This window comes from Tyto alba, unplaced genomic scaffold (assembly GCF_018691265.1).
Source record: "Tyto alba isolate M040663 unplaced genomic scaffold, T.alba_DEE_v4.0 Super-Scaffold_24, whole genome shotgun sequence".
NCBI classification, from domain to species: domain Eukaryota; kingdom Metazoa; phylum Chordata; class Aves; order Strigiformes; family Tytonidae; genus Tyto; species Tyto alba.
This window is the reverse complement of record NW_024881298.1, coordinates 864,382-887,818: the sequence shown is the minus strand read 5'-3', so window position 1 is coordinate 887,818 and position 23,437 is coordinate 864,382. Positions and strand designations below refer to the sequence as shown.

Below are 23,437 nucleotides of genomic sequence, written 5' to 3'. Positions count from 1 at the left end.
TGGGCTGGCCTGGGCAGGGGGCAGGGGAGGTGGAGGCAGGGCAGGGGAGGTGGGAGAACTTGGGCACATCTGGGATTGGCTGGAATGTGCCCAGGAGAGAAAACCTTCAGTGTAGAGCTCATCACCACAGAGGGTGAGGGCACACACCAGTGGGTTTCTGCTGCAGAAACTGGTCTCATAGAAGGGATGGAAAACATGCAAGTTCAGGGCAGAGGAGACTGTTCTGTGCCCTTGGTGGCATGGACAGACCAGAAAGGTGGCCCAGGGCACTTGTCACCCCCAGACTCTCTCATCGGCCATTTCCATGCACACCCTGGTGAGGTTTAACTATTGCTTGTTAAAGATCAAGGGTGAACAAGGAAAATATGGGTCTGCTGCTGAGTGGGGAGGGTGATTTAATAAAAGCAGACACAGGTGGGGCTGAGGGACTCAACATCTTCTTTGCCTGGGTCTTCACTGATGTCTCCAGGCCTGTGTGCCCAGGGAGAGGGCTTGAGGAGGAGGCAGGTACGGATTGGCAGGACCCTCATGAATTCCCACAAGGAGAAGTGACAGCCTCTGTCCCTGCAGGGGACTTACCCTGGCAATGTCTCAGGCTGGGGCTGCCTGGCTGGGGAGCAGCCCTGTGGAGAAGGGCTTGGTGCTCAGTGATCTGGACAGGAGGCAGCCATGTGCCCTGAAGCAAGAGAGGCCAACAGCATCCTGGGCTGTATGAGCAGGAACATGGCCAGGAGACTGAGGGAAGGGATTATCCAGAAGTGTACCTCCAGTTTTAGGGCCCCAAATACAGGTAAAATGTTGGGAAGATGGAGGAGCTTTAACAAAGGGCCCCCAAGGTGGTCGGGGGCTGGAGCACTTCGCCTTTGAACAGAGGCTGAAGGAGCTAGATTTGTTCAGCGTGGCAAAGCCTACCAGAACCTATGAGTAGGTTATGGAGAATAAAGAGCCAGGCTGTGCACCATGGTGTTTGTTGGCAGGATGAAAGATAATGAGTGTTGGGTGAAACAGGAGATGGTCAATCTGGAGATAAGGAAATGATTTTTCCCCAAGCTCAGAGCAAGACCTGGCTAGGGTGGCTGTGAGCCTTGCCTGCCCTCCTGCCCAGCACAGTCGGTCACGTGGCTGTAACAGAGATGTCCCCATAATCAGCGCCCAGGTGGGCCTTTTTCACCTGCATCACCCCACACTGGATGCCACATTCAACAGCCCAACACATCCCTTTACTGGCATCTCCATCTCCCGTGTCCCCTGTGTCTACTAATAATTGGACCATGTTTCTTGGGTTTCCAATTGCCATTTCAATGCTTCCCCCAACAATCCATTGGTCAGGGTGCCAGGATCTGTGGCCCCAGCCCACAGGAACTTGGCCCTCCCCGGAAGAACCTACAGACCTTCTCCACAACTTACTCTGGAGTTCCCAGACTTCAGAGTTTGCATTGCCTTCATCGGGTCTTATGTTAGTGGTTTTACGTGGCTCTGCTAGAACCAGAGCTGCTGTTCCAGATTTCTCTAATGTACTTCCTAAAACCTTTACTTCTGTTTCTAAATCTTGTACTTTTCCAACTTGTAACTCCAGCTGTGTAATTTTTAACCAGACACTATGTCTGTGGGCCCTAAGATTTTCCTCTCTTCTGATGAAGGGGGGTTCTTTTAATTTGGGAATTTCCTTCTCCTTCACTTTCTGGATGTCCTTTTGTATGCTCTTTATGTTCTCATCTGCTTCTCTCAGGAGATCCTGTGAATCATAGCGGGACTCAAATGGCACAGGCTTCGTTTTTCCTGTCTTGTATGTTTTCCAGTTTTAAATGACTAACTTACACTTCTCAGGCTGAAAAGGGGGAATCTACTGCATTAAACAATCAGTTGCCCAAGGGCATTTGCTTTGTTTAATCACCCACTAACTGAGTTTTTTACCATTTTTTTCCTTCGGAACCTATTTTCTAGCTCAATCTGCATGACCTGTTTGATCCTCTGTACTGCCCATCCTGTCATTAAACAAGCAAACCCTAACAGCAACTTTGCTGCCTGCCAGGGTTAAGTCATGACACACCCTCACTCACAAGCCTTCCACTTTGACTGCAGCACTTTGCTCTGTGGTTTTGGACCATGGAATGAAATTGGGATGAGGGTGTTCCTTAGGGCAGCTTCCCAGAAAAAAAAAGGCTGTTTCAGTCCAACGAAGGGTATGTTGGTACCTATTCCTGAAGTCAGCCAACCAAATATGAAAGGAACAAAGAGTTCTTTGTCGATGGATCTCTGTGTGTGGGAGCAAAGGCTTCCTTCAGTCCAGCAGTGCCGTATGTTTGCACTATAGGTTTGGGAAGCTGTCCAGGAGCTTAAAACCAACCAACGGCAATGTTTATCCATCTCCGGGAAAGCAGGGCCTCAGCACATGTAACAGTTACTCAGGAAGACAAACACCATAGTCACAAGTAACTCCTCCTTCCTCATCCTTTCCCTGAGCTTTAGATACTGAACATGTTGCCATGTGATAGGAACACCCCTTTGGTCAGTTGGGGTCAGCTGTCCCAGCTGTGTCCCCTCCCAACTTCTTGCCCGTCTCAAGCCCTGCTCACTGTGGGCAGAGAGTGGTACAAAGGGACAACCTTGATGCTGTGCAGGCGCTGCTCAGCAATACACGAATAGCTCAAATTGCCCAGAAATAGTCAAAAAGCTCCTGCCAGGAGCCTGCTCCAGCATGGGCTTTCTCTGATCTGCAGTATCCTTCAGGGTGCATCCACCTGCTCCACCGTGGACCTCCATGTGCTGCATGGGGACAACCAGCCTCAGCATGGTTTTCACCTCAGGCTGCAGGGGTATCTCTGCTCAGCGCCTGAAGCATCATGATAGTATTTTCCCCCTTAACCTCATTAGAAATTAGAGTTTTGAAAGTCACAGTCCCCTGGCCCAGTGCTGGCCCACTGTCATTGTGGGTCTGTTTTTTTTTTTTTTTTTTTTTTTAAATTAACCTCATTTGTAATCTCCCCTACTGCTTCTTGTCCTTGTGATTTGTGTCCTTTCCTCCCCCTCACAATCACCAGATCATTCATCACACCAACTCAGAGGAATGATAATCACAAACTACTCTCCAAGAACGACCTCACTGCGACTCTCCAGGGCCACGCAGGCAGGCTGTTGTGGCCAGCTCCACACTGGAGGACGACAGCACCAAAATCCTGGGGGCACCACTCCTTCCTCAGCCACTTCCCCGGCCTGCTGGAGCACCAGGATAGCAAGGAGTTGTAGTTCTGCTCCATGAGCATGCTGTAGGATACCAACAGACCCAGTGTCTGGACATTGCCTTGGATTAGCTGAACGCTGGCATTTTTCCATTGCAGGCCGTTGCCCAGCCCGGGTCACCTCCCTTCTGATCTCCCCCCATCCTTACTCTGCTCTGGGCAACCTCTCCTGGCCCCCTCCTTGTGCTCTCCATATGGTCCCAGGATCTTTAGGGATCACTGCTGCAAACCCCCTCCCAAAGGGTCTGTGGAGGTGGCAGTGCTTGAAGGGAGGGACTATGGTGCATTTCCAAGGGGAGCAGAGGTGTTTGGCTGTGCCTGAGGGTGAGATGAATCGCTCTGCATCCTCCTTTCCTTGTGCCTGTTGTGTCCCCATGGCCTCCTCTGGGATTGCAGAGTCCTTGTTTTCCTGAAGATACCTGGATTTAGCACTTTCCCTTTGAGTGACTCCCCGCCTTGGGTGATCTCTCAATTTATAGGGTCCAGTCCCTGCCCGCCCCAGGCACCTGCTGTCCATGGAGATACCCCGTCCTCTTCAGGAAGCTCCAGGCTCCCCTCCTTAAGGACATCATCTGCATGTCACATCTGGTACAGCCATGAGAATGGAACTCAGTGACAATTCACCATCTCCAATGTCACTAGACACTGAATGGTTAGTCTTAAATCGCATCCTCAGTCTCTAACAGGCCATACCATGACTCTGAGCTCTTGACTTATGAATCCAGGAGGAACAGGCCGTCTGTGCGAGCAGTTGCTCATGCCTATTCCTGGCACCAGCTTTGGAAGAAGAGCCCAAACTTGCAGCAGTGCACTGGGGAGATCCCATTTTATTATAGACATCCTATGAGAGAGTCGTCTCTTACCCAGTGATAGACATACTTTATACAGGCTTCAGGAGACAAAGCAGAATCAGGTCTCAGTACAAGTGAGCTGAATCTAAACATTTGTGTAGGAACAGAATAACTACAGATTACCAAAAATTATAATGATAACATTATGATATTGAGAATGAGAACAAAAATATTAATGATAAATCAAATTATGAGAATGATAAAATTTTAAAAAATGCACAGGCTTGGAATGGGATAGACTCGGAGTCACTTGTGCAGAGAGAAGGAAAGTTTATCAGTATTGAGAAACATCCATGAAATCGCTTTCCTAATGGCAACCTTGATCTCCTTGTTCCTCATGCTGTAGATGAGAGGGTTTAACACTGGGGGTACCACCGAGTAGAGAACAGCCATCATCAGATCCAGTGATTGGGATGAGATGGATGGGGGCTTCAGGTAAGCAAACATGGCAGTGCTGAGGAACAGGGAGACCACAGCCAGGTGAGGGAGGCACGTGGAGAAGGCTTTATGTTGTCCTTGCTCAGAGGGGATCCTTAGCACAGCCCTGAAAATCTGCACATAGGACACCGCGATGAAAACAAAACACCCGCTTGTTAAACAAGCACTAACCACAAGAAGACCAACTTCCCTGGGGAAGGAGTTGGAGCAGGAGAGATTGAGGATCTGAGGGATTTCACAGAAGAATTGGTTAATGACATTGCCGTAGCAGAATGATAGTGAGAATGTATTGGCAGTGTGCAGCACGGCATAGAGGAACCCAGTGCCCCAGGCAGCTGCTGCCATGTGGACGCAAGCTCTGCTGCCCAGGAGGGTCCCGTAGTGCAGGGGTTGGCAGATGGCAACGTAGCGGTCATAGGCCATGATGGTGAGAAGAGAAAATTCTGCTGACATCAAGAAGGCAAACAGAAACACCTGGGCAGTACATCCTGCATAGGAAATGGTCCTGTTGTCCCAGAGGAAATTGGCCATGGATTTGGGGAGAGTGGTGGAGATGGAGCCCAGGTCAAGGAGGGAAAGGTTGAGGAGGAAGAAGTACATGGGGGTGTGGAGGTGGTGGTCGCAGGCGATGGCTGTGATGATGAGGCCGTTTCCCAGGAGGGCAGCCAGGTAGATGCCCAGGAAGAGCCAGAAGTGCAGGAGCTGCAGCTCCCGTGTGTCTGTGAATGCCAGGAGGAGGAACTGGGTGATGGAGCTGCTGTTGGACATGTGCTGCCTCAGGGCAAGTGGACCTGTCCAGGGAGGAAAAGCACACTGAGAATTTAGGGCAAACTTTTTTAAGCAAATCTCTATCCATTAGTCAATGCTATGTCCCTTGTTCCTACCCAAACACATATTACCTCCCTCCTTGCTTGTCTCTCAGGCTAGATGTCTGGGCTGTGCAGGCTGAGTGAGTTTCCAGGACAAGTAGCCTTGGCCCATCAGCTCCAGAGCAGTCAGCCCTTCTCTACAGCAGAGGGTATGAGACAGCAAAAGTATGAAATCAACAGTTCATGTCAGCTCTAATTCATTCATAATGCAGAAGGGCTCTTCAGCATCTTCCAGGAGGACAACCCCAGAGAGACTGTTGGCGGTGCCACAGCTGCAGTGAGCAGACAGAGCCAGCTCATTCTCCGGCCCCAAGCTCTGTGTTGCCCTGAGCCCTCCGGGTTAGGGTGGGCTGGGGCACTTTGCTCCCCTGGACACATCTACAGGGCAAGACCCAATGTTTCATTGAGCTGCAGCTGAAACCCTCCTCCCCAGAGGGACTGAGGGCAAGAACAAGGGCAGCACAGACAGGAGGGGAAATGCAGAGACATGCCCCAATGCTGCTGCTGAAGGAGGAAGAACAAGGGGAGAGAGACAGGTACTGGGGGTTTTAAACTCATCAAGGGTCGGGATTCCATCGAGGTGACACAGCCTGGGAACACGTGTCCTTGGGGCAGAAGATGTGCTGGGTAGATGAGGAGAGTGGGGAAGGGTTCTGCACTGCAGGGGATGGCAGGGAGATGCCTGAATCCCCCCCTCCCTCAACATTTCTGGGAACAGCTCCCTCTCCCTCCTTGCCCATGTCTCTGCTGCCTGGAGATGTAACTGCCAGGGGCTGCTTCTCTGTCTCCATGTCTCCTCCCTGTCAGTGCCCACAGACCCCATCCGACTCACTGAGTGCTCAGCTCTGCCCTGCAGACACCTCCTGGCAGCATGGCATTGTCTAAGGATAGCTTGGTGTTTGGTGGTCCTATAAAACATCTAAGATCAAATCCAAGGGTGAATTTGATGCTGATCTGTAGGCTTAAGGTGGGGAAGGGTGTGTTCCTTGCTGACCTGTTGATCTCTCAGTGCAATGCTTTAGGAGACTTGGTCTCATACAAAAATGAAAACTCCATTACCATCTCTCTGCCTCACCATCAAAGTGGAAAATTAAATCATAGAGTCTAGAAAGTGCCTTTGCTTCAGGTAGCCCCTGCCTTGTCTTTCCCATTGAAACATCCCCCAGGTAATATGCTGAAGGTGATCTGGAGCTGTGAGCAGCCCTGACCCACACAGCAATCTCTCTCAACAGCAGGACCCTGCTCTACTGGGTGTCTCTCCTTCCCCCCACAGCTTCTCCCCACAGCACCGTGGGGAGCTTCCCGGGCAGGCTGAGTGCTGACCCTGGCAGGTGGCAGAGTCCCTGCCCCAGCACACAGCCCCCTGGGGTGCAGGGACCCTGCTGGGAAGGACAGCCCTGGGCACCCCTGCCTGCACACCCAGCTGCACACCCCTGCAGCCAGCCCCAGGAAAAGGGAGATGGGATGCCCTGTCCCTCTGAGGGTGCAGCAGGGAAGCCCTGCTCTGCACCATGTCCTTCACACAAAAGAAACCCTAAGAGCCATCCTGCCAGATCCTATCTGCTCTGGGATGGACCAGCTCTAAGAGACCCTCCAGGACTCTCAGGTACATTGCCCTGCACCCACAGACTTACCGAGTCAAGGGCTGTGAAGATTTCTCCGGCAGTGAGCTCTCAGCACCCTCCCACTCCACACTGCCTGGAACCTCTCCCTGCCTCGCTGCTCTGCCCTGGGTGCCTGCAGGCAGTGCCCCCAGCCCTGCTGCAGTTTGCAGAGGAGCTGCTCCTGGGCAGAGTTGTCTCTCACAAGCACTGCTCACTGGCCAGGAGCTCCCTCCAGCCCAGAAGCCCGGCCCAGCTCAGCAGCAGGGGACCAGCCCAAGGCGGCACTTTCTCTGTCCCCTCTGGGCCCCCCCCAGGTGTCCCTGAGACTCCAGGGGAACCAACTTTGAAGCAGAGTGAAGTAATCACTGATATTCCCCTTAGGTGGGGAGAGAAACTTATTTTCAGCAGTGTAATTTCTTTTATCAGGAAAATACTTTTCTTGTCTTAGTAACAGGCAGGGCTTCCAGACAGTGACAGCGAGGGATCTCCTTTACCTGTGTTGAAGTAATTGAAGACTCACAGCTCTTCTCAGGGCAGTGTTTTGTGGGGATGTGCAATGCCAAGTGCAGGATTGTGGTTGGACACCTGCCAGGCTCTTGGGTGGAGACAAGGGGTTCATGAGCCCCCAGTGCTGTAAGGATTAGGTGTCTCCTGGTAGGCCTTGGTGACACAGCCAACAGCCAGAGCCAACAGGAGAAAGAGCTCAGCTCTGCTGGCGGCTTTCAACTTTGTCAGCTCCCTTGGCCATCTCCACCACAGGCTTTCCTATGGTGGCCTACGCCTGCACTTGTTTTCTGGAAGGCTCCGGACATCCACCGTGCTTACCAGCCTTGCTCTCACTTGACCATCTTCCTACCCTTACTGATCTCTCTCCATCCTCACGGGCTGTTGGTTGGAATGCAAAGCTTTGGCTAATCCAGACTCTTCCTGGGTGGCCTATTGTACTGCACTTGGAGACACTCTTGATGTAACTAAAGGTAACACAAAATCCTCATGTCCAGTCTCAACTTCCAAAGCTTCACGTTGTGCCATTCTTCCTTTCTCATGTTGTTTCTCAATTTAGAGAAAAACCTCTATCATCTCTGAAACCACACTTCATCCAGTCTCAGGATGGTCTGAGTGGCCATGCTCATCCTAGTGCAGACCTGTATGCAGGTGGCCTTGTTTGTGGCCAGCATGCACCGCTGTCTTGTATGGTGTCCTCGTAGTGCCCAGGCCCTTCTCCTCAGGGTCCCTGCTCAGCTACTCAGGTCCAAGCCTGCCCTGATAAATGAGGACATTATTCTTCCTCCTAATGCAGGACTGGACACTTCTCCTTGTAAACTTCAAGAGGTTTCTGTTGGCCTGAATCCCAGAGTTTCTCAGGTTTCCTTGGGCTGAAGCTCCTTTTGGTCAGCTGTTAGTGCCTCTGTGCAGATATTTCACCTTGATGGTGGTGGTGTCTCACACCTAATAACACCCTGAGGAGTTGCAGTTGTATAGAGACTGAAACAATAAGGACCTCTCCAGCAGCTGGTTTGAGGTCCTCCAGCTGTCTGGGACCTGGATCGAGGATTCCCTCATCCCCCCAGTTCCTCCATGCACAGACAAGCACACGCACACACAAATGTCTCTCTCCAGCACAGCATCACAGAACTGCTGAGCCTGGAATGCAGTCAGCTTCCACCTCCTCTGTCCTTCCTCTTCTTAATGCTTGCTTTCTGTCAGGATCTCATTTTTCATCTATGCCATCCTCCTGCCACCTTTCCTTGACTTCCAGCACATCCGTGTGAACTGTTCTGGAGTGCAGAGGAGATCATTAACCATCAAACAGCTTTCTGCACCCCTTTCCTCTTCAGGGCTGTATCCCATGGGATTATTCCAAGCAGGTCTTTCAGAAGGTCAAAGCCTGCTCTCCTGACATCCTGCCCCTTGATTTCTTCCCTTCTCTCAGCATCCTACACTCAATTTTCTCACCCTTGATTGTTACAGCCCTGAGCAGCTCTTCCTTGTTTGCAAGTATCAAGTCCTGCTGCAGGGCCCCTCACCTCACTGGCTTCTCAGTCACCCTTGTCAGGAAGATGTCACCAGTGAGCTCCAAAATCCTCCTGGGTGCCTTGCACCTCTTCAGCAGAGGCAACTGGGACAGTTTCAGTCTGCCATGAGGTCCAGGGCCTGCAGACATGAAGCTCCTTCCAATTGTCTGAAGAAGGCCTCATCTACCTGATCAAGAGGTCTGGAACAGAAATCCACCCATCCTCCCACAGTGCTGCCCATGTTGTTCTGCCCTCTGATCCTGGCCTACCAGCTCTCAGCTAACTCACTGTTAGTCCCCAGGCAGAGCTCCATGCATTCCTGCTGCTCTCTCACACCAAGGGCAACCTCCCCTCCAGATCCAGACCTATGGCCTTATCATTACCTGACTGCAAGACCCCATATTTTCTCCAGGTACCACTTTGGGCCACTTTCTCCCTCAAGCAACCAACTCATAGATCCTCTGGGCTCGCCAGGGTCTAGTCCAGATGTAGGGTCTCCAAATACCTGGCTCCCAGGACTCTCCTACTTGCTGGTTAATCTGGTTTGATGTGCACTAGTGTTTCCACCCGCTGACATACCCACCAACATGACACGCACACAGCCTGATCTCTCCAGTTGCTGGCCCACCAGGTGCATGAGCCTCTTTGACTCGTGCTTTCCAATCCAGGGATGGGCCCTTGGACCTCTATCTGTACCAAGAGCAGAGATGTCCTCACCCCAGAAAGTTGTGGAGAATGTAGTTTCGTAAGAAGACAGGACAGACTGAAGTCATCAGTTCCATGGTACACCTAAACCGGTATACTGACCAGCCACACGTGACCAGCTCCTTTCATCCTCATTTTCCCCTGTTTTCCGATGCTTCTTTCTCCCCAAACTGTGGAGCCGCAGAGGAATGACACGCTGAGACGGATTCAATGTGGGTGATAGAGCATCATATCTCGTATCCACTTATTGGTCCAGGGTACATATATTTATACAGACAACGATAATTATTATGCCTACTAATCACTAGCTGATTGGCTTAAGCTCTAAAGGTCGTATTCGCACGGTCCACCTACTTGCAGTTAGCTTACAGCACAAGCTTCTCATAACACTAAGTTTCTCATGCTACTATTTCTGATTCCTCTTAACTTGTTTTCGACACACCACGGTACACAAGGCCGAAGCGTCCTTGACATTCTTCATGTATCAGCAGCTGCGAGCAGCTGCAGGCAAACCCTAGTGAGGCCCAGCATCAGCGAGGCCCAGCATCAGCCCCTAGAACAGGCTCTGATTGTACAACTGCTCGGTGGGCTCATGAACCTTGTCTCTGAGTCATTCTCCAACACCAAACCACCTTGGTCCTTCCCTTTCCATGCCTTTGGTTCTTTCCTAGGCATATCACAGCAAGCCTGACACAATCCCCAGTGCTCTCTCCGGCATCCCATAAGGACTCTCAGACCCCCCAGAGGCAGAAACCCCCACCCTCAGTTGGCAAGGTCACCATGGGAGGCTCCTCCGATTGACCCACTTGTTAAATGTCACACCCAGATATTTTGGACCTCTCTGTGAACGAGTATTTTTCACTTTGGGTTTTAAACTGCTTCTCTGAAAACAGTGTGATTCCTGTCCTAAGAAATGGAAATTGTTTTTGTTTGTGGAAGTGTTGGGGATTAGGTCAGATAAACATGTCCATGCGGGTTATGTGTGAACCCGAGGACAATTTGTCTGACCATGACCCAGTCCTGATGACATCGACTCCACGAGGCATTTACTGGCACTGATCACACATGATAAGGACCATAACATGCATCTACCCTGATCACCTGCTAATTCCTCTTCAGTCCTGCCCACCTCTGTTTCTGCGTTCCCCCCATCAAAGGCTGTGTCACCCACACAAGACCCAGTGAAAAAGATTTTAAAGAGTCAGAAGTACAAGCCAGGCTGACAATAACCATTTTTCAATGGTTAAAACACACTCAATATGTCAAGCAGCAGTCACACCCTGAGATTAAAGACATCCTGGAGTATTTGAGGGCACATCATAGGAAGGATGACCAGGCACCTATATTGGGCTTATGTGGCAAGGTTTTTTGGTAGCGGCGGGCAGAGGGGCATGCAGGGGTGACTTCTGTGAGAAGATGCCAGAAGCTGCCCCATCATGTCAAATGTGGGGTGCATGGGGTGAGCTGAGTCCTGCTTGAGCCCAAGGGCCTCCAGCTCTGGATGAGATGCCCACATTGCCTCAGCTGAATTCCTGCGCTGCACAGGGGAAACAAATTCCTTCTTTGTCCCTCTCAATGCATTATTTTTTTGGTTTGGGACAGGAAAATTATGTTTTCCAGACAGGGACATTGACAGCTTTCACAGGCCAGACCACGCTGTAACCAGTCTCTCTCCATTGTTGAGAGAGGTACATTGGTGATTACTTCAGCTGACTTCAGAGAACATTCCCCAGGGGTGACCCCACTGCCTTTCGGGAGCTGTCAGCCCTAGAGCCCCAGGGATCTCTCGAAGGACAGCAGTGGTGTAGAGAAAGTGGTGCCTTGGGCTGGGCTGGATTCCAGGGGCAGGAGGAGCTGATGACAAGCAGGAAGCACTGGAGAGAGACAGCTCTGCCCGGGAGAAGCATCACTGAGGAGCACGGCAGGGCTGAGGGCACTGCCCACGGGTGACAAGGGGAGAGGAGAGAAGTGAGAGAGATGTAAGACAGTGTGGAGTGGGAGGATGCTGAGAGTTCACTGGGGGACAAATCATCACAGCTCCTAACACGGTAAGTCTCTGGCTGCAGGTGAGTACTGGTAGAGTCTCTGGGAGAGTCCTTCTAGAGCTGGCACATCCCAGGGCTGATGCTCTCTGGAGCAGTGATTATCTGCCGAATGGTTGGGGGGACGGGGCATGTCATCTCCCTTTTCCTGGGCACGGCTGCAGGAGCGTGAAGCTGGATGTGCAGCCAGGGGCACCCCGGGTTGTCCTTCATCACAGTCACCCCTGGTAGGGCAGGGTCATTGTGCTGTTGAGGGGGTGATGAGTGGGTCAGGGCTGCCCACAGCTCCTGCTGACAGCCTGGACAGCTCTGGAGGGGAATCTTGCAAGACAGGAAAAAAGGGAGGCTTCAGCTGCAAGGGAAGGAGCCTGTGCTTTCAGTTTGCTACTCTGGGTTGGCTGGGTGAGCAGTGAGAAGCTGGAATGACTCTCGCTGGTTTGGAGAAGGTACTGACAATGCAGATCTGTTTCACTGAGAGGTGAATGAGTCTGGGAGCATCAGAGCAATCCCCCACAGCTTACAGATCACCAGCACCACCAGCAGCAGGCTCAGCAGGTTTTCTCTGCCATTCCTACCTGAGTTTTGAAGCACAGAGAAGTTCCTGGGCAGTGCCCTGCCCCAGGAGGTGTCTGCAGGGCAGAGCTGAACACGCAGCAGCTGGGATGCAGTCTGTGAGTGCAGAAGATGGGAACCAAGAAACCAGGCTTCCATCAGGCACAGCTCCAGGCAGCAGAGAAGTGGGCAGGGAGTGATATCTTTATCAGAAAACCTGTTTCAGGGGATCTACCAGCACCTCCGGCCATGCCCTGCAGTGCAGGTCCCTTCCCCTGTTGTTGGAAAACGGGTGAAGAAAAAACAGTTGTTTAGGGTAGCATAAGAACTTAAGCAATCAGTCAAACACCTGTGACACATTGTCTGTCCCACAGAGGTCCTTCAGCTAGGCAAACGTGATAAACACCTCATGGGGAATGCCTAAATGGAGAGGCTCTGTGTGTAAATTGGGAGACTCCTAATGAGAAGCCCTTGTCCTTGGAGATTAAGGTGCTCTGAAAAAGAATGAACTAGCTGAAGCTAGGTTGGAGATAAGAAGTGCAGACATAAACCAATGAAGTCCAATTCCAATGTATAGGAAATGTTCGAGAAGGGCTCCTCTCCAAACACCACCAGAGACTGCTAGAGACCACCAATGACCCCCTTGGAAGCCCCTCGGAGACCTAAACTGCATGCCTAATAACTATGTATATAAGATCATGAGTTTTAAGAAATTTGATGAATATGTATGTAACAGAGGGATATAAGCTTTGGCTACTATAATGTATGGTGGACATGTCAGGTGGAATGATGCCCTCATGTCTCGAGCCAAATATAGTAATGCCTGCTCATTAATGCTAAACCCAGCATGAAGGAGTTTTCATTCCTGATTTCTGTGACACTGACATCTCTCCCCTTCTCTCTCCCACCCAGCAGAGCCTCTACCCTCAAAGACATGGAGTCCAGGCCACCAGCAGCCTCCTCGCCCCCCTGAGCACCAAGAAGAGGTGAAGGGCATCTCTCCTGCCCCGTGCCCGTGCAGCACAGGGGCTGAGGGTGACTGCCTTGCGGTGTCACCGGCTGGAAGGTGGCGGGCAGAGGCTGGGACAGGGGAAGGTTGTCCCGAGTGCCTGGCTGTCTCTCTGCTGGCCTCTCCCAGCTGGGCCATTCTGGCGCGTCTGCTCGTCTCTCCTCGCACCTGTGCTGCTCCTGCTGTGGCTGTCAGGCACTCTGGGGGTGGGAGGTTCAGCTGAAGGGTCAGCGCAGAGCTCGTGGGTCCTCCCACGCAGACGTGTCCGTGGGAACCCCGTGTCCCAGCTCTCCTCGAAGCTGTGGGGCTCTGGGCCGTGCAGCCCGTGTGGGTGGGGACTGAGCTGACTTTAGGAGATGCCATCATGAGGACACTTGGTGACTCCTTGGGGTGTCCTCCCAAGCTGGGAACCACCCTGCAGATAGAAAATCTCTCCTGCATCATTTGTGTGTAAAGCCCAATGGGGAAACCCCGAGATGCTACAAGCAGGGAAATGGTGATTGGTTGGGAAAATGAACTCTGTGTCCTTGGCAAGGAGTGGGGTGCTGAGACCTTGTGAAGGTGCCTGGTGGCAGGGTGAAATACTTAGTGATCTGCAGTGGATCCCTCTGCTCTCAGTGGGGTCTGATTTCTTCTCCAGGTACCTCAGGAGTGCAATCCCCCTCCATTTCAAGGGGCAGACACAGGTCAGTCGGGAACAAGACAAACGGACAGACCAGTTCGCCTGCCCCTGCGCTAAGCCACAGCAAATCCTTTTGCCTCCCAGGACTTGTGGCTGCTCAGCCTGAGCGCAGCAGAGATGCTCAGCATTTCTGCCTTCAGAGAAGACTCCCTAAAGGAGGTGGGGCTGGGTTGGGGGTGGTGGGGTGGTAGGGAAGAGCTTTCTGAAAGAAAAAACAGAAACAAAAGCCTGAAACTCCTTGATGCAGTCAAGTTTGCTTGGGATTGGGGGTGGAGATACTGGTAAGCCCTTTGACATCGAGAGGGAAGTCACCTGAGAAAATCTATCAGACCTGGTCCCTACGTGCCCCCTGCTCCCAGGCAGAGCCTGGCCTAGAGCATGTCCAACACATCTGGGAGCCCACGGGCCCTGCTTTTCACAGTACCCCCAGCCAGCACAAACCAGAGCAACAGCCAGGGAGCTGCACAAAGATCCTGCCAAACAGGACAAAGGGAGGGGGCCTGAGGTAGAGTCATGAATTTGTGAGACATGTCTTTGGTTTTTCACAGAGAAGTCTGTCCTCACTTGTCACTGTCTTTTCCCTCTGGTACAGGCCCCTGGGTTCATGTGGAGACCATGTCCAACAGCAGCTCCATCACGCAGTTCCTCCTCCTGGCATTTGCAGATAGACAGGAGCTGCAGCTCTTGCACTTCTGGCTCTTCCTGGGCATCTACCTGGCTGCCCTCCTGGGCAACGGCCTCATCATCACAGCCATCGCCTGCGACCACCACCTCCACACCCCCATGTACTTCTTCCTCCTCAACCTCGCCCTCCTCGACCTGGGGACCCTCTCCACCACTCTCCCCAGTTCCATGGCCAATTCCCTCCAGGATACCAGGGTCATCTCCTTCTTGGCATGTGCTGCTCAGATCTTTCTCTTTGTATTTTTCTTTGGAGCAGAATATTCCCTTCTCATTGTCATGGCCTATGACCGCTACGTTGCCATCTGTCAACCCCTGCAGTACAGGACCCTCCTGGGCAGCAGAGCTTGTGTCCACATGGCAGCAGCTGCCTGGGGCAGTGGGTTTCTCTGGACTCCGCTGCACACAGCCAACACATTTTCCCTACCACTCTGCCACGGCAATGTGGTGGACCAGTTCTTCTGTGAAATCCCCCAGATCATCAAGCTCTCCTGCTCTGAAACAGGCTATCTCAGGGAAGTTATAGACCTTGTGTTTACTGCATTTTTATTCTTTGCTTGTTTTGTTTTCATCGCGCTGTCCTATGTGCAGATCTTCAGGGCCGTGATGAGGATCCCCTCTGAGCAGGGACGGCACAAAGCCTTCTCCATGTGCCTCCCTCACCTGGCCGTGGTCTCCCTGTTGATCAGTACTGCATTTTTTGCCTACCTGAAGCCCCTCTCCTTCTCTTGCCCATCCCTGGATCTGGTGGTGGCTGTTCTATACTCAGTGGTACCTCCAACGTTGAAACCCTTCATCTACAGCATGAGGAACAGGGAGCTCAAGGATGCGGTGAAGGAATCGATCCAACGCACCTTGTTCCACCAGCAGTAACCTGCCTCACCTTCTCTGCAGAGTACCCAGAGCTTGGCTTAGGCCAAGCCTCTGATTTATTTTTCCCTTGTAATAATTATCATAAGAGGTAACTGCTTAGATTCATACCAATTCTCTAGAGGCTTCATCTGTTCTGTGTGACCCTTTCACAAATGCCTTGAACACTCTACCAGATCCGGCTTCCCTGAGAGCATCTCAGCAATAAAAGGGTCTCCTGAGTGCAGTGCCTGAAGGCTGGGCTGTTCTAACTAAGTTGTTGCCAAGAATAAGCCCAAGGAATTGGACTTTTAAAAATGTCTTTTCTCATTCTTTTCTTCCTGCTTTGGGGCGATAAGCTTGTGGCAACTGTGAGATCTATTGGACACCAAGTGGTGCCTTCAAAGACTATTCCTGGTGTCCAGGGGCTGTGTAGGTGCTGCAGGAGCTCTCCATTACCTCTTTAGGCAGCCACATGTATAGAAGGGTTGAAAGCATATAGTGTTCTCTGTGGAAAGGAGTCCGGATGGGTCAGGAAAGAAAGGACACTCTCTGTGTGCCCTGGGGTGGGCAGTGAATGGACAATCAGGAGATGAGACACCCCTCAAAGGTGAGGTTCAACCAGAGTAAAGCACTAAATCCAGACACCCACAAGCCTTGACCCTGCAGTTTGGTGGGAGCCAGCGAAAATGCAGCAGGCAGGGGGGAAAGGAGACTGGAGAAATGTGGAAGCTGCCCGAGGAGCCCCAGAGCAGGGGGTCTCCTGCTGTCCTGGGCAGCAGGGCTGGTGGGGAGAGAGAAGGAGAACAAAGGCAGCCAGGGCTGGGGATCACTTGCAGCATGAATGCAGGACAGAGAGAGAGTGCCTGACCTCTGTTTCCTCATGCCTTTTGGACCAGTTCAAGTAGTGGGAACACTGGGGAGGCTGCCATCCCTCTCTGGGATGCTCCCTGGGGCTGCTGTGCCCTTCAGAAGGGTTGGAGCTGTGGGGTGAGTGCTGAGAGCTCGGCAGCACTCTGCAGCAGGCACTGCCATGGGGCTGGCCCAGACTGGGCTGCTCTGCTGGGCTGCACTGGGGAGAGGGCAGGGGACGTGTGGAGAGCCAGGGAGGGCTTATGCTGGGCTGGAAGGTTTCTTGGGAGAGGAAAACCCCAGTGTTAGCTGGGCTGTGACAACGAGCAAATTGGGAGCACAGAGCAGTGTGGACATGGTGCACAGCCAGGCCTTTTGGAGAAGGATGCAAACCATCAGAGGCAAAAAAGAGAGGATCTGGTCTGTGCCGTGGTCCCCAGACACCCTGAGGAAGCTGCCCCACCAGCCCTGGCTATTTCCATCTCTGGTGATACAAGCAGCTGTGGACAGGGGACCTCTGCTGCTCGGTAAACTCTACCTTCCTGCTGGGCTCAGTGCCCGCAGGGGTGATGGCCAGCCCTGGGCCATCTCTCCTGACCCAGACACTACCAGACCCTGCAGCATGGTGTTACGACCCAGACTGGGAGCTCAGGGAGTTGTAGATTTTCTGTGATCCCCTCAGGTTAAATTCAGGTGAAACGACAGCAAACAACCGCTTAAAATGTTTTACTTGTGATATAAACAACTTAAACTTGGAAAAAGATAGCAAGCAATGTGGCCACTTATTGATAAATCTATAAGAAACAAACAAACAAAAAAAGGAAATAAAAGGAAAGTAGAGGAAGAGAGAGAGTAAAGGAATCTGGTTCATCACCCACGTTCCAGCATTGTCTCAGGTCCGGTTATCTTGGTGGTGGGTGCACCCCCAGCAAAGTTTTCTCTTGCCATTTAAGTTCAACTTTATCAGATGATTTGCATACAGGACCAAGAGAGGCAGGTATTCCACAAACACATTTCCATGAGAGAAAAGGAGAGGTGGAGCACGGGGTCCGTGCATGCATTGTGGGGGGAAGGGGTGCATCAACACCCTTGTCAATTGAGTCAGTGGACGTGCTCACCCCCCAATCCCTTATTTTTTCCTCAGTTTTTGCTTAGGTCCATCTGGTGCTGGTTACTTACCTCTCTTATTAGTCCTTTAACCCAAACACATTCTTTCACTGAGTCCACGATTCCCTTCTTTGAGGCTTATCTAAGGAGTTTGGCAATACAAGTGCGAAAGAGTGGAGCCGTGAGTCCTTCGATACACTCTGTGCTTCCTAGGGCAGATAGTTTGTTCCTTAGACTGATCACAAAGGCCACAGATTGTCAAATTTTTCTGGGTTGATGACTGTTTGAGACATCAATTCTTTCAGTTTCTTACACATGTCTGCCTGCAAGACCCTACGTGGGGCTCACCTAGGGTCGGGTGGTGGTGAGAGGCTGCCACTGCTGGAGGAAGAACCATGGGCGGCTGCCATGGGGTCTGTGCTGGGCAGACATTTCCCCACCCTGAACAACCACCCTGGTCCACGCAGTGCCTGCACCATGGGGCTGTGGGGCCATGTGGGGCAGCAGGACTTGGCCAGCCCAGCTGAGGAGGTCCTCCCTGCTCTGCCCACTGCCACCCATCGGCACTGCCACAGCCCCTCTGTGCTGGGCGATGAGGTTTCTGTGGGTGCCCTTCTGTGAGCCGTGTGGGCACCCACAGGGTGTGTCTCTGCTTGGAGCTGGTCGCCTTGGCCTGCCTGCACGGTCCTGGCAAGGCTTGGCCTTGGAGATGGGCTGTGATAGTCCTCAGCCCATGGCATGAGTGCCAGCATAGGAATGACTGCTGCAGAAGAGCTCACACTGCTGGGGGCATGGGTGAGCCCTTCAAGTTGTCCTCATACCAGGATTCTTCTTGGTACAAAGGGGAACCATGGTGGCCTGAAGCGATTTCTGCTGGATGGAAGCTGAGAGGGTTGCACAAGCACTCACAGGTAGAAGAAGAATTTTTTAAACGGAAAAATTTATTGGGCTCTAATGATGTCAGTGCAGTGGGGGTGCATACAGGCACAACTCTGATACCCAACTCCACCACCGTTATGACCAAAGAAGAAAACAGCTTCATACTGACCCTCAGACCTGATGTGCCATAGCTCCTGCCTAAGTTGGTCTCCAAGCCCATACTCAGACAACTTGTGCTAGGTCAAGTGCACCGGGCCTTGTCTTCATGAGTTTGGAACATCTCTATTGACCGAGATCCCACCATCTCCCCTGAGCCCTTGCTCCGCTGCTTGGCTCTGAGGGATTTCTCAAAAAAACCCAACCCTCAAAACCAAACAGCTCACTTAGCCTCTCCTAGTACACAATGTGCTCCAGGCCCCAACCGTCTTTCCAGCCTCTGCTGGACTATTCACAGCCTGTCAAGGTCTTTCCTGTGCTGGGGAGACCCACACTGGACACAGCAATCCTACTGGGGCCCATGAATAAAGGAGAAGGGTCACTTCCCTTTCCCTGATGGCTGTGATTTTGATAATCCAGACCTTGATGAGGTTGGTCTGCCTCTTCCCAAGGGCACACTGCTCCCTCCTGTCCCACTTGTTGTCCACCCAGACTCCCAGGTCCTTTTCTGCAGAGCTGCTGTCCCCAGCCTGGCCTCTTCTGTGGAGTTGTCCCAGCGCAGTGGCAGATGAACACTGGCATTTGTCTTCAACTTTGTGCGGGTCCCAGGCAGCCCTTTTCACTGAGGGCTACTACATCCACCTCTCTCCTCATCCAAAGGGCCCATCATCTCATTGTAAACGGTATTCAGGTTGGTCAGGCACAATTTGCCCTTGTTCAGTTTTTACTGGCAGTTCCAAATCCCCTTCTTGTCCTTCAGGTGCTTGGAAATGGCTTCCAGGAGGATTTGCTCCATCACTTTCCCAGGGACAGACGTGAGGCTGAGCAGCCTGTAGCTCCCTCATCTTCCTTTTTGCTCTTCATGAAGATGGGTGGCATGTTTGCCTTTTCCCAGGCATCAGGAACCTCCCTGACTGCCATGGTCTTTCCAGGGTGACAGAAGCAGCCACACACTGACCTTGGCCAGCACCCTCAGCACCCTTGGCTGAAACTCACCCCATAGAGGACCCACAGAGGCATGTATGGCCAACCAGCTTGCTGAAAGTCTCTCCACATGTTCTTGGTCACTAGGCCCATTCCCTCACTGAGTTTTGAGTTTTGGGCCCACTTTTTTTCTTTTTTTTTAGCCTTGCTGTGGCTGCCAACACTCTTACTGAAGCCCCTTTTGCTACCTCCTGCATCCCGTTCTGGTTTGAGCTCCAGCTGAGCTCTTCCTTTCCTAGCTCCATCCCTGCATGTACAGACAAGGTCTCTGTGCTCCCCCAGGGCAGCCTGAGCCCCTTCAGCCCTCTGTGCATCTCCACCCTGTCCCACAGGCAAGCTGGTGGCAAGAAGGTGGCATCTGAGGACAGCCCAGCCATGTTGGGAGCAGGGGCACCAACAAGGAAAGGGGGGGTGTGAGCCATGCCCTGGGCTGCACACAGGGGAACTGGGTGGCTGGTGCCTCGGTGCTTGGCCAAGCCGTATGGGCTTGGGGTGGATGCCAGCTTGAGAGTAGCAGCGCTGGGATTTTCTTGGAATTTCAGTGAAAATCTGGCTGCAGTGAAAACAAGTGAGCAGGCTCAGGCACAGGCAACTGCAGTGGAAGGGTGTACAAGAAAGTGTGCTGGCCTCCTGCCATGGTTGCTCAACTTCATCCATAAAATTCCACATGGGTTTTGCATTTCAACAGGTTTGGCCTTGAAGATGAAACAGTTGTCCAAGGCCCCTTTGTTCTACAGGGCAGTTTCTCAAGAAATCCAGCCCAGGAACTTACTGAACAAGACAAAAATTTCTCCCTTATACTCCAAGGCTCTGATTCTGGGTTTTTTCCTGCACAGCTCTCTTGGGAGTTTAAACCCCACCATCTCCTGGTCACTGCAGCCATGTGACACCGACCCTCAGTGGAAAAGCTCACTTGTCCATGGTTACAGGTTCCTGGCACTCTGTCTCAAATATTTGCTCCAGAATGACAAGACAGGCCACATCAAGCCTCTCATCTTGCTGCACCCATTCCTGGAGGAACAGAGAAGTGACAGGGTTTGACTGTCCTCTTTTCAGTGTTGAGGCAGGATTTGGGGAAGTGCGGTGCTTCCTCCTGCATCAGCTCCTTCATCTCACTGAGAGGTGGGGCTACAACATCTGCTGGGCAACCAGCCCAGGTTCTGGATGCCACCAGTCTTCTCTGGGGACATGCTTCTTTTAGCCACCAGCTGTTGCTGGGTCCTGCTTCACCTGTTGCCATCCCAAGGGCAGCTTCATCGCCCTTCTGGCCTTTGGCAACTTCTGCTCCATGTGGCTTCCTGCTCCTCCGGGCAGCTCTTCTTGCCTGGCTGAGAGCCACTCACAGGTGATCAACAGCCTCCATAACAGTGGCTGTAGAGGAGAGGGAAGGTGGGCATGATGGGTTGCAGTGGACTTTCACCACCAGGAATTGTCTCCTTTGTATCAGCCCTTAGGAAGCCCTGCCAAAGCATCTCCCAAATTCAGTGCTGGCAGGAGGATCTCCTATAGACACCTCTGGTCTGAGCCTCCTCCAGACGTCTGCACCCCTGGGCTGGATGCTCTGCCTGGAACGGGAGGATCAGGCCACTCTCCTTGTACCCACACCATCTCCACCTTGGGAAAGAAACACCTCTAAGATTTGAAGACACACTTCAGGCCTGACCATTGCTCCCACCCCCACTTCTCTGGATATCCAGAATGACCTGAGGGGTGCTAGGGCTCCTCTTTAATTGGGACACAACCAGAGTCTTCACTATTGTCTCAGGACAACAAATGGCACCATCCAGACCCCAAACTCACCTGCGGCAGATCCTGTACTGCACAGTGGTGATTGGTGTCAGGACCACCTGCCACTCCCAGCTGTAATGCTCAGGGCTGTGGTCACAGATCCTTGTGCCCCCCGTCACTGGCAGCATGGGAAACTGAACAACCCTTGACTTAGGATAAGCCCTGCTCAACAACAACTAAAACATCCTTGTGTTCTCAACATTGTTCTCACCCTAAACCCAAAGCACAGCACTGTACCAGCTGCTAGGAAGAAAATTAACTCTGTCCCAGCTGAAATCAGGACTTTGCAGATTGCCTTTCTTGGTAAGCCTGGCTCCTTGCAACCCTTTTTGTCAAGTAGGCAAGTTCTTATGGGCCCCTCTGCATCTGACATGCACACCAGCTGGTTGGATCATTTGGCCTCTGTGACCAAAGGCCATGGGTCATGCTCATGATCTAGGCTGTTTGCAAACACCAGTTTCCTTCCTGTTGCTCTTTGCAGTCACGTGAACTAGGATCAGAAATGTCAGGCTGTGCTCTGCCTGTTGTGACAAACTGCTCAGCCCTCGTCACTGTCTGCCTTCAACAAAAAAGACTTTTCAGCATGCACAACATTCTTGTCGGGGTGGCTTCTGCATCTGTGCCTCTGCTGCCTGCTGGCAGGAGCTTGCTGCAAGTTTTGGAAAGCAGCAAATGCTGATTTTTGTCGCTCCTATCCCCAAATGTGACCTTGTCATTGACCAATAAGGTGTGGTACTGATCTTCTGAGGCACATAGATTTAGGTCAATCCTCACTGCTCATTGTCTTCCTGTGAAGTTCAGTGTGACTGAGGATGAGCTAGCTCATCGTTACAGTGGTGCTTTCCACCTTCATCCATCACTTCCATTAAATGAGCGTTTCTTTTTCTTACCCATACTGCCATACATCCACTCAAGTTATTGTCTTCTCAGGGGAACCATCTGCACACATGCCTTAAATGCTGATGTGCTGGAGCTTCAGTGCACAAGGACCTTGAGATACTTGGGACGTTGGTCAGCAGAAACCTCAAGCTGTACAAGGAGAAGGGGCAAACTGGGATGGGACCAGCAGAGGAGTGAGTCTGAGGAGAAGGCCCTGGGCACTGTAAGTGATGCCATATGTGCCACTGGTAAAGGCTCACCATGAATAGAGCCAGCTCCTGCATACGGAGCTGCATTGTAGCATGACCACTGAGACAGGGGGAGTTATCATCCCCCTCGACTCAGCACTGGTGTGGCCACACCTGTAACATTCTCTGGGGCTTTCCATTCTGAGGAGCAGGAAGGAACGGGAGAGTGCCCAGAGGATGTCTGCAAAGGTGGGTTTAGAGGGCATGAAGCACATGGAGTGTGTGGAGTGGCTGAGGGACCTGGGCTTCCTCGTCCTGATGGTGTGGAAGGTCGTGCGGGAGTAAAAGAGTAGCTTGAAATTAGGAGTTTTGGGTGTTTTCAGAGATTTTGGACCTTTTCTTTGTAGTGGGAAACCACCTGTGAAGGGAAAAGCATCGCAAAGTGCAGCTTGGGAGGTTTAGACTGGACAAGAGGAGAAAGAAGTGTCCCTTGAAGGGTAGTGCTGTGGTGCCAGAGGTCAGACAGAGCCTGGATCAGTGCAATGCTTTGTGTTCCAAGGAACAGGCAGGGAGGAAGGAGAGATCTCAGGAAAGGCTGGGAGATGCCATAGGTTGGGTGTCCACAGCCTGGGGGTCTCCGTCCCCTTGGCTATGGCAGTTGTCTCTGCTACCAAGGCCTGGAAGGCGACATGATAATTGCATGGAACTGGGGCCTCGTGCCTTCCTTGCAGCCCCCCAGGGAGGCTGGGAGCTGTGGTACCACTGTCCTCCACTCAGCATTGCCCACCCCACCCCACAGTGCCCCAGGAAGAGCCCTGAGCCAGTGTGAGGGTCAGGATCCCCCTTCTTGGGGCTGACCACTTGGCATGATAAAATATATCAAGTTTTACTCAGCATCAGCTCCCCTTGCACAGTGCCTTTGCCTACCTGTACTCACAGCCCCCAATTTTCTTCTCTGGCTAATCCACGGGGACACCTGGTCTGTAATGGGCCTCAGAGGGGCCAATTAACACTCCAAGACACTTTGGCTTTTGCTTCTGACTGTAACCCCTTCAGAGGCTGGTTCAG

General features: G+C 52.2%; 1 protein-coding gene across 1 annotated transcript; it reads right to left on the bottom strand.

Annotated features, from left to right (window-relative positions):
• Positions 1-4,364: 4,364 nt before the first annotated feature.
• LOC104357678 (olfactory receptor 14A16) lies at positions 4,365-5,296 on the bottom strand. The gene is given in 2 exon segments (XM_009963140.3): positions 4,365-4,393; positions 4,396-5,296. Coding segments are annotated over 2 exon segments (930 nt in total).
• Positions 5,297-23,437: the final 18,141 nt, after the last annotated feature.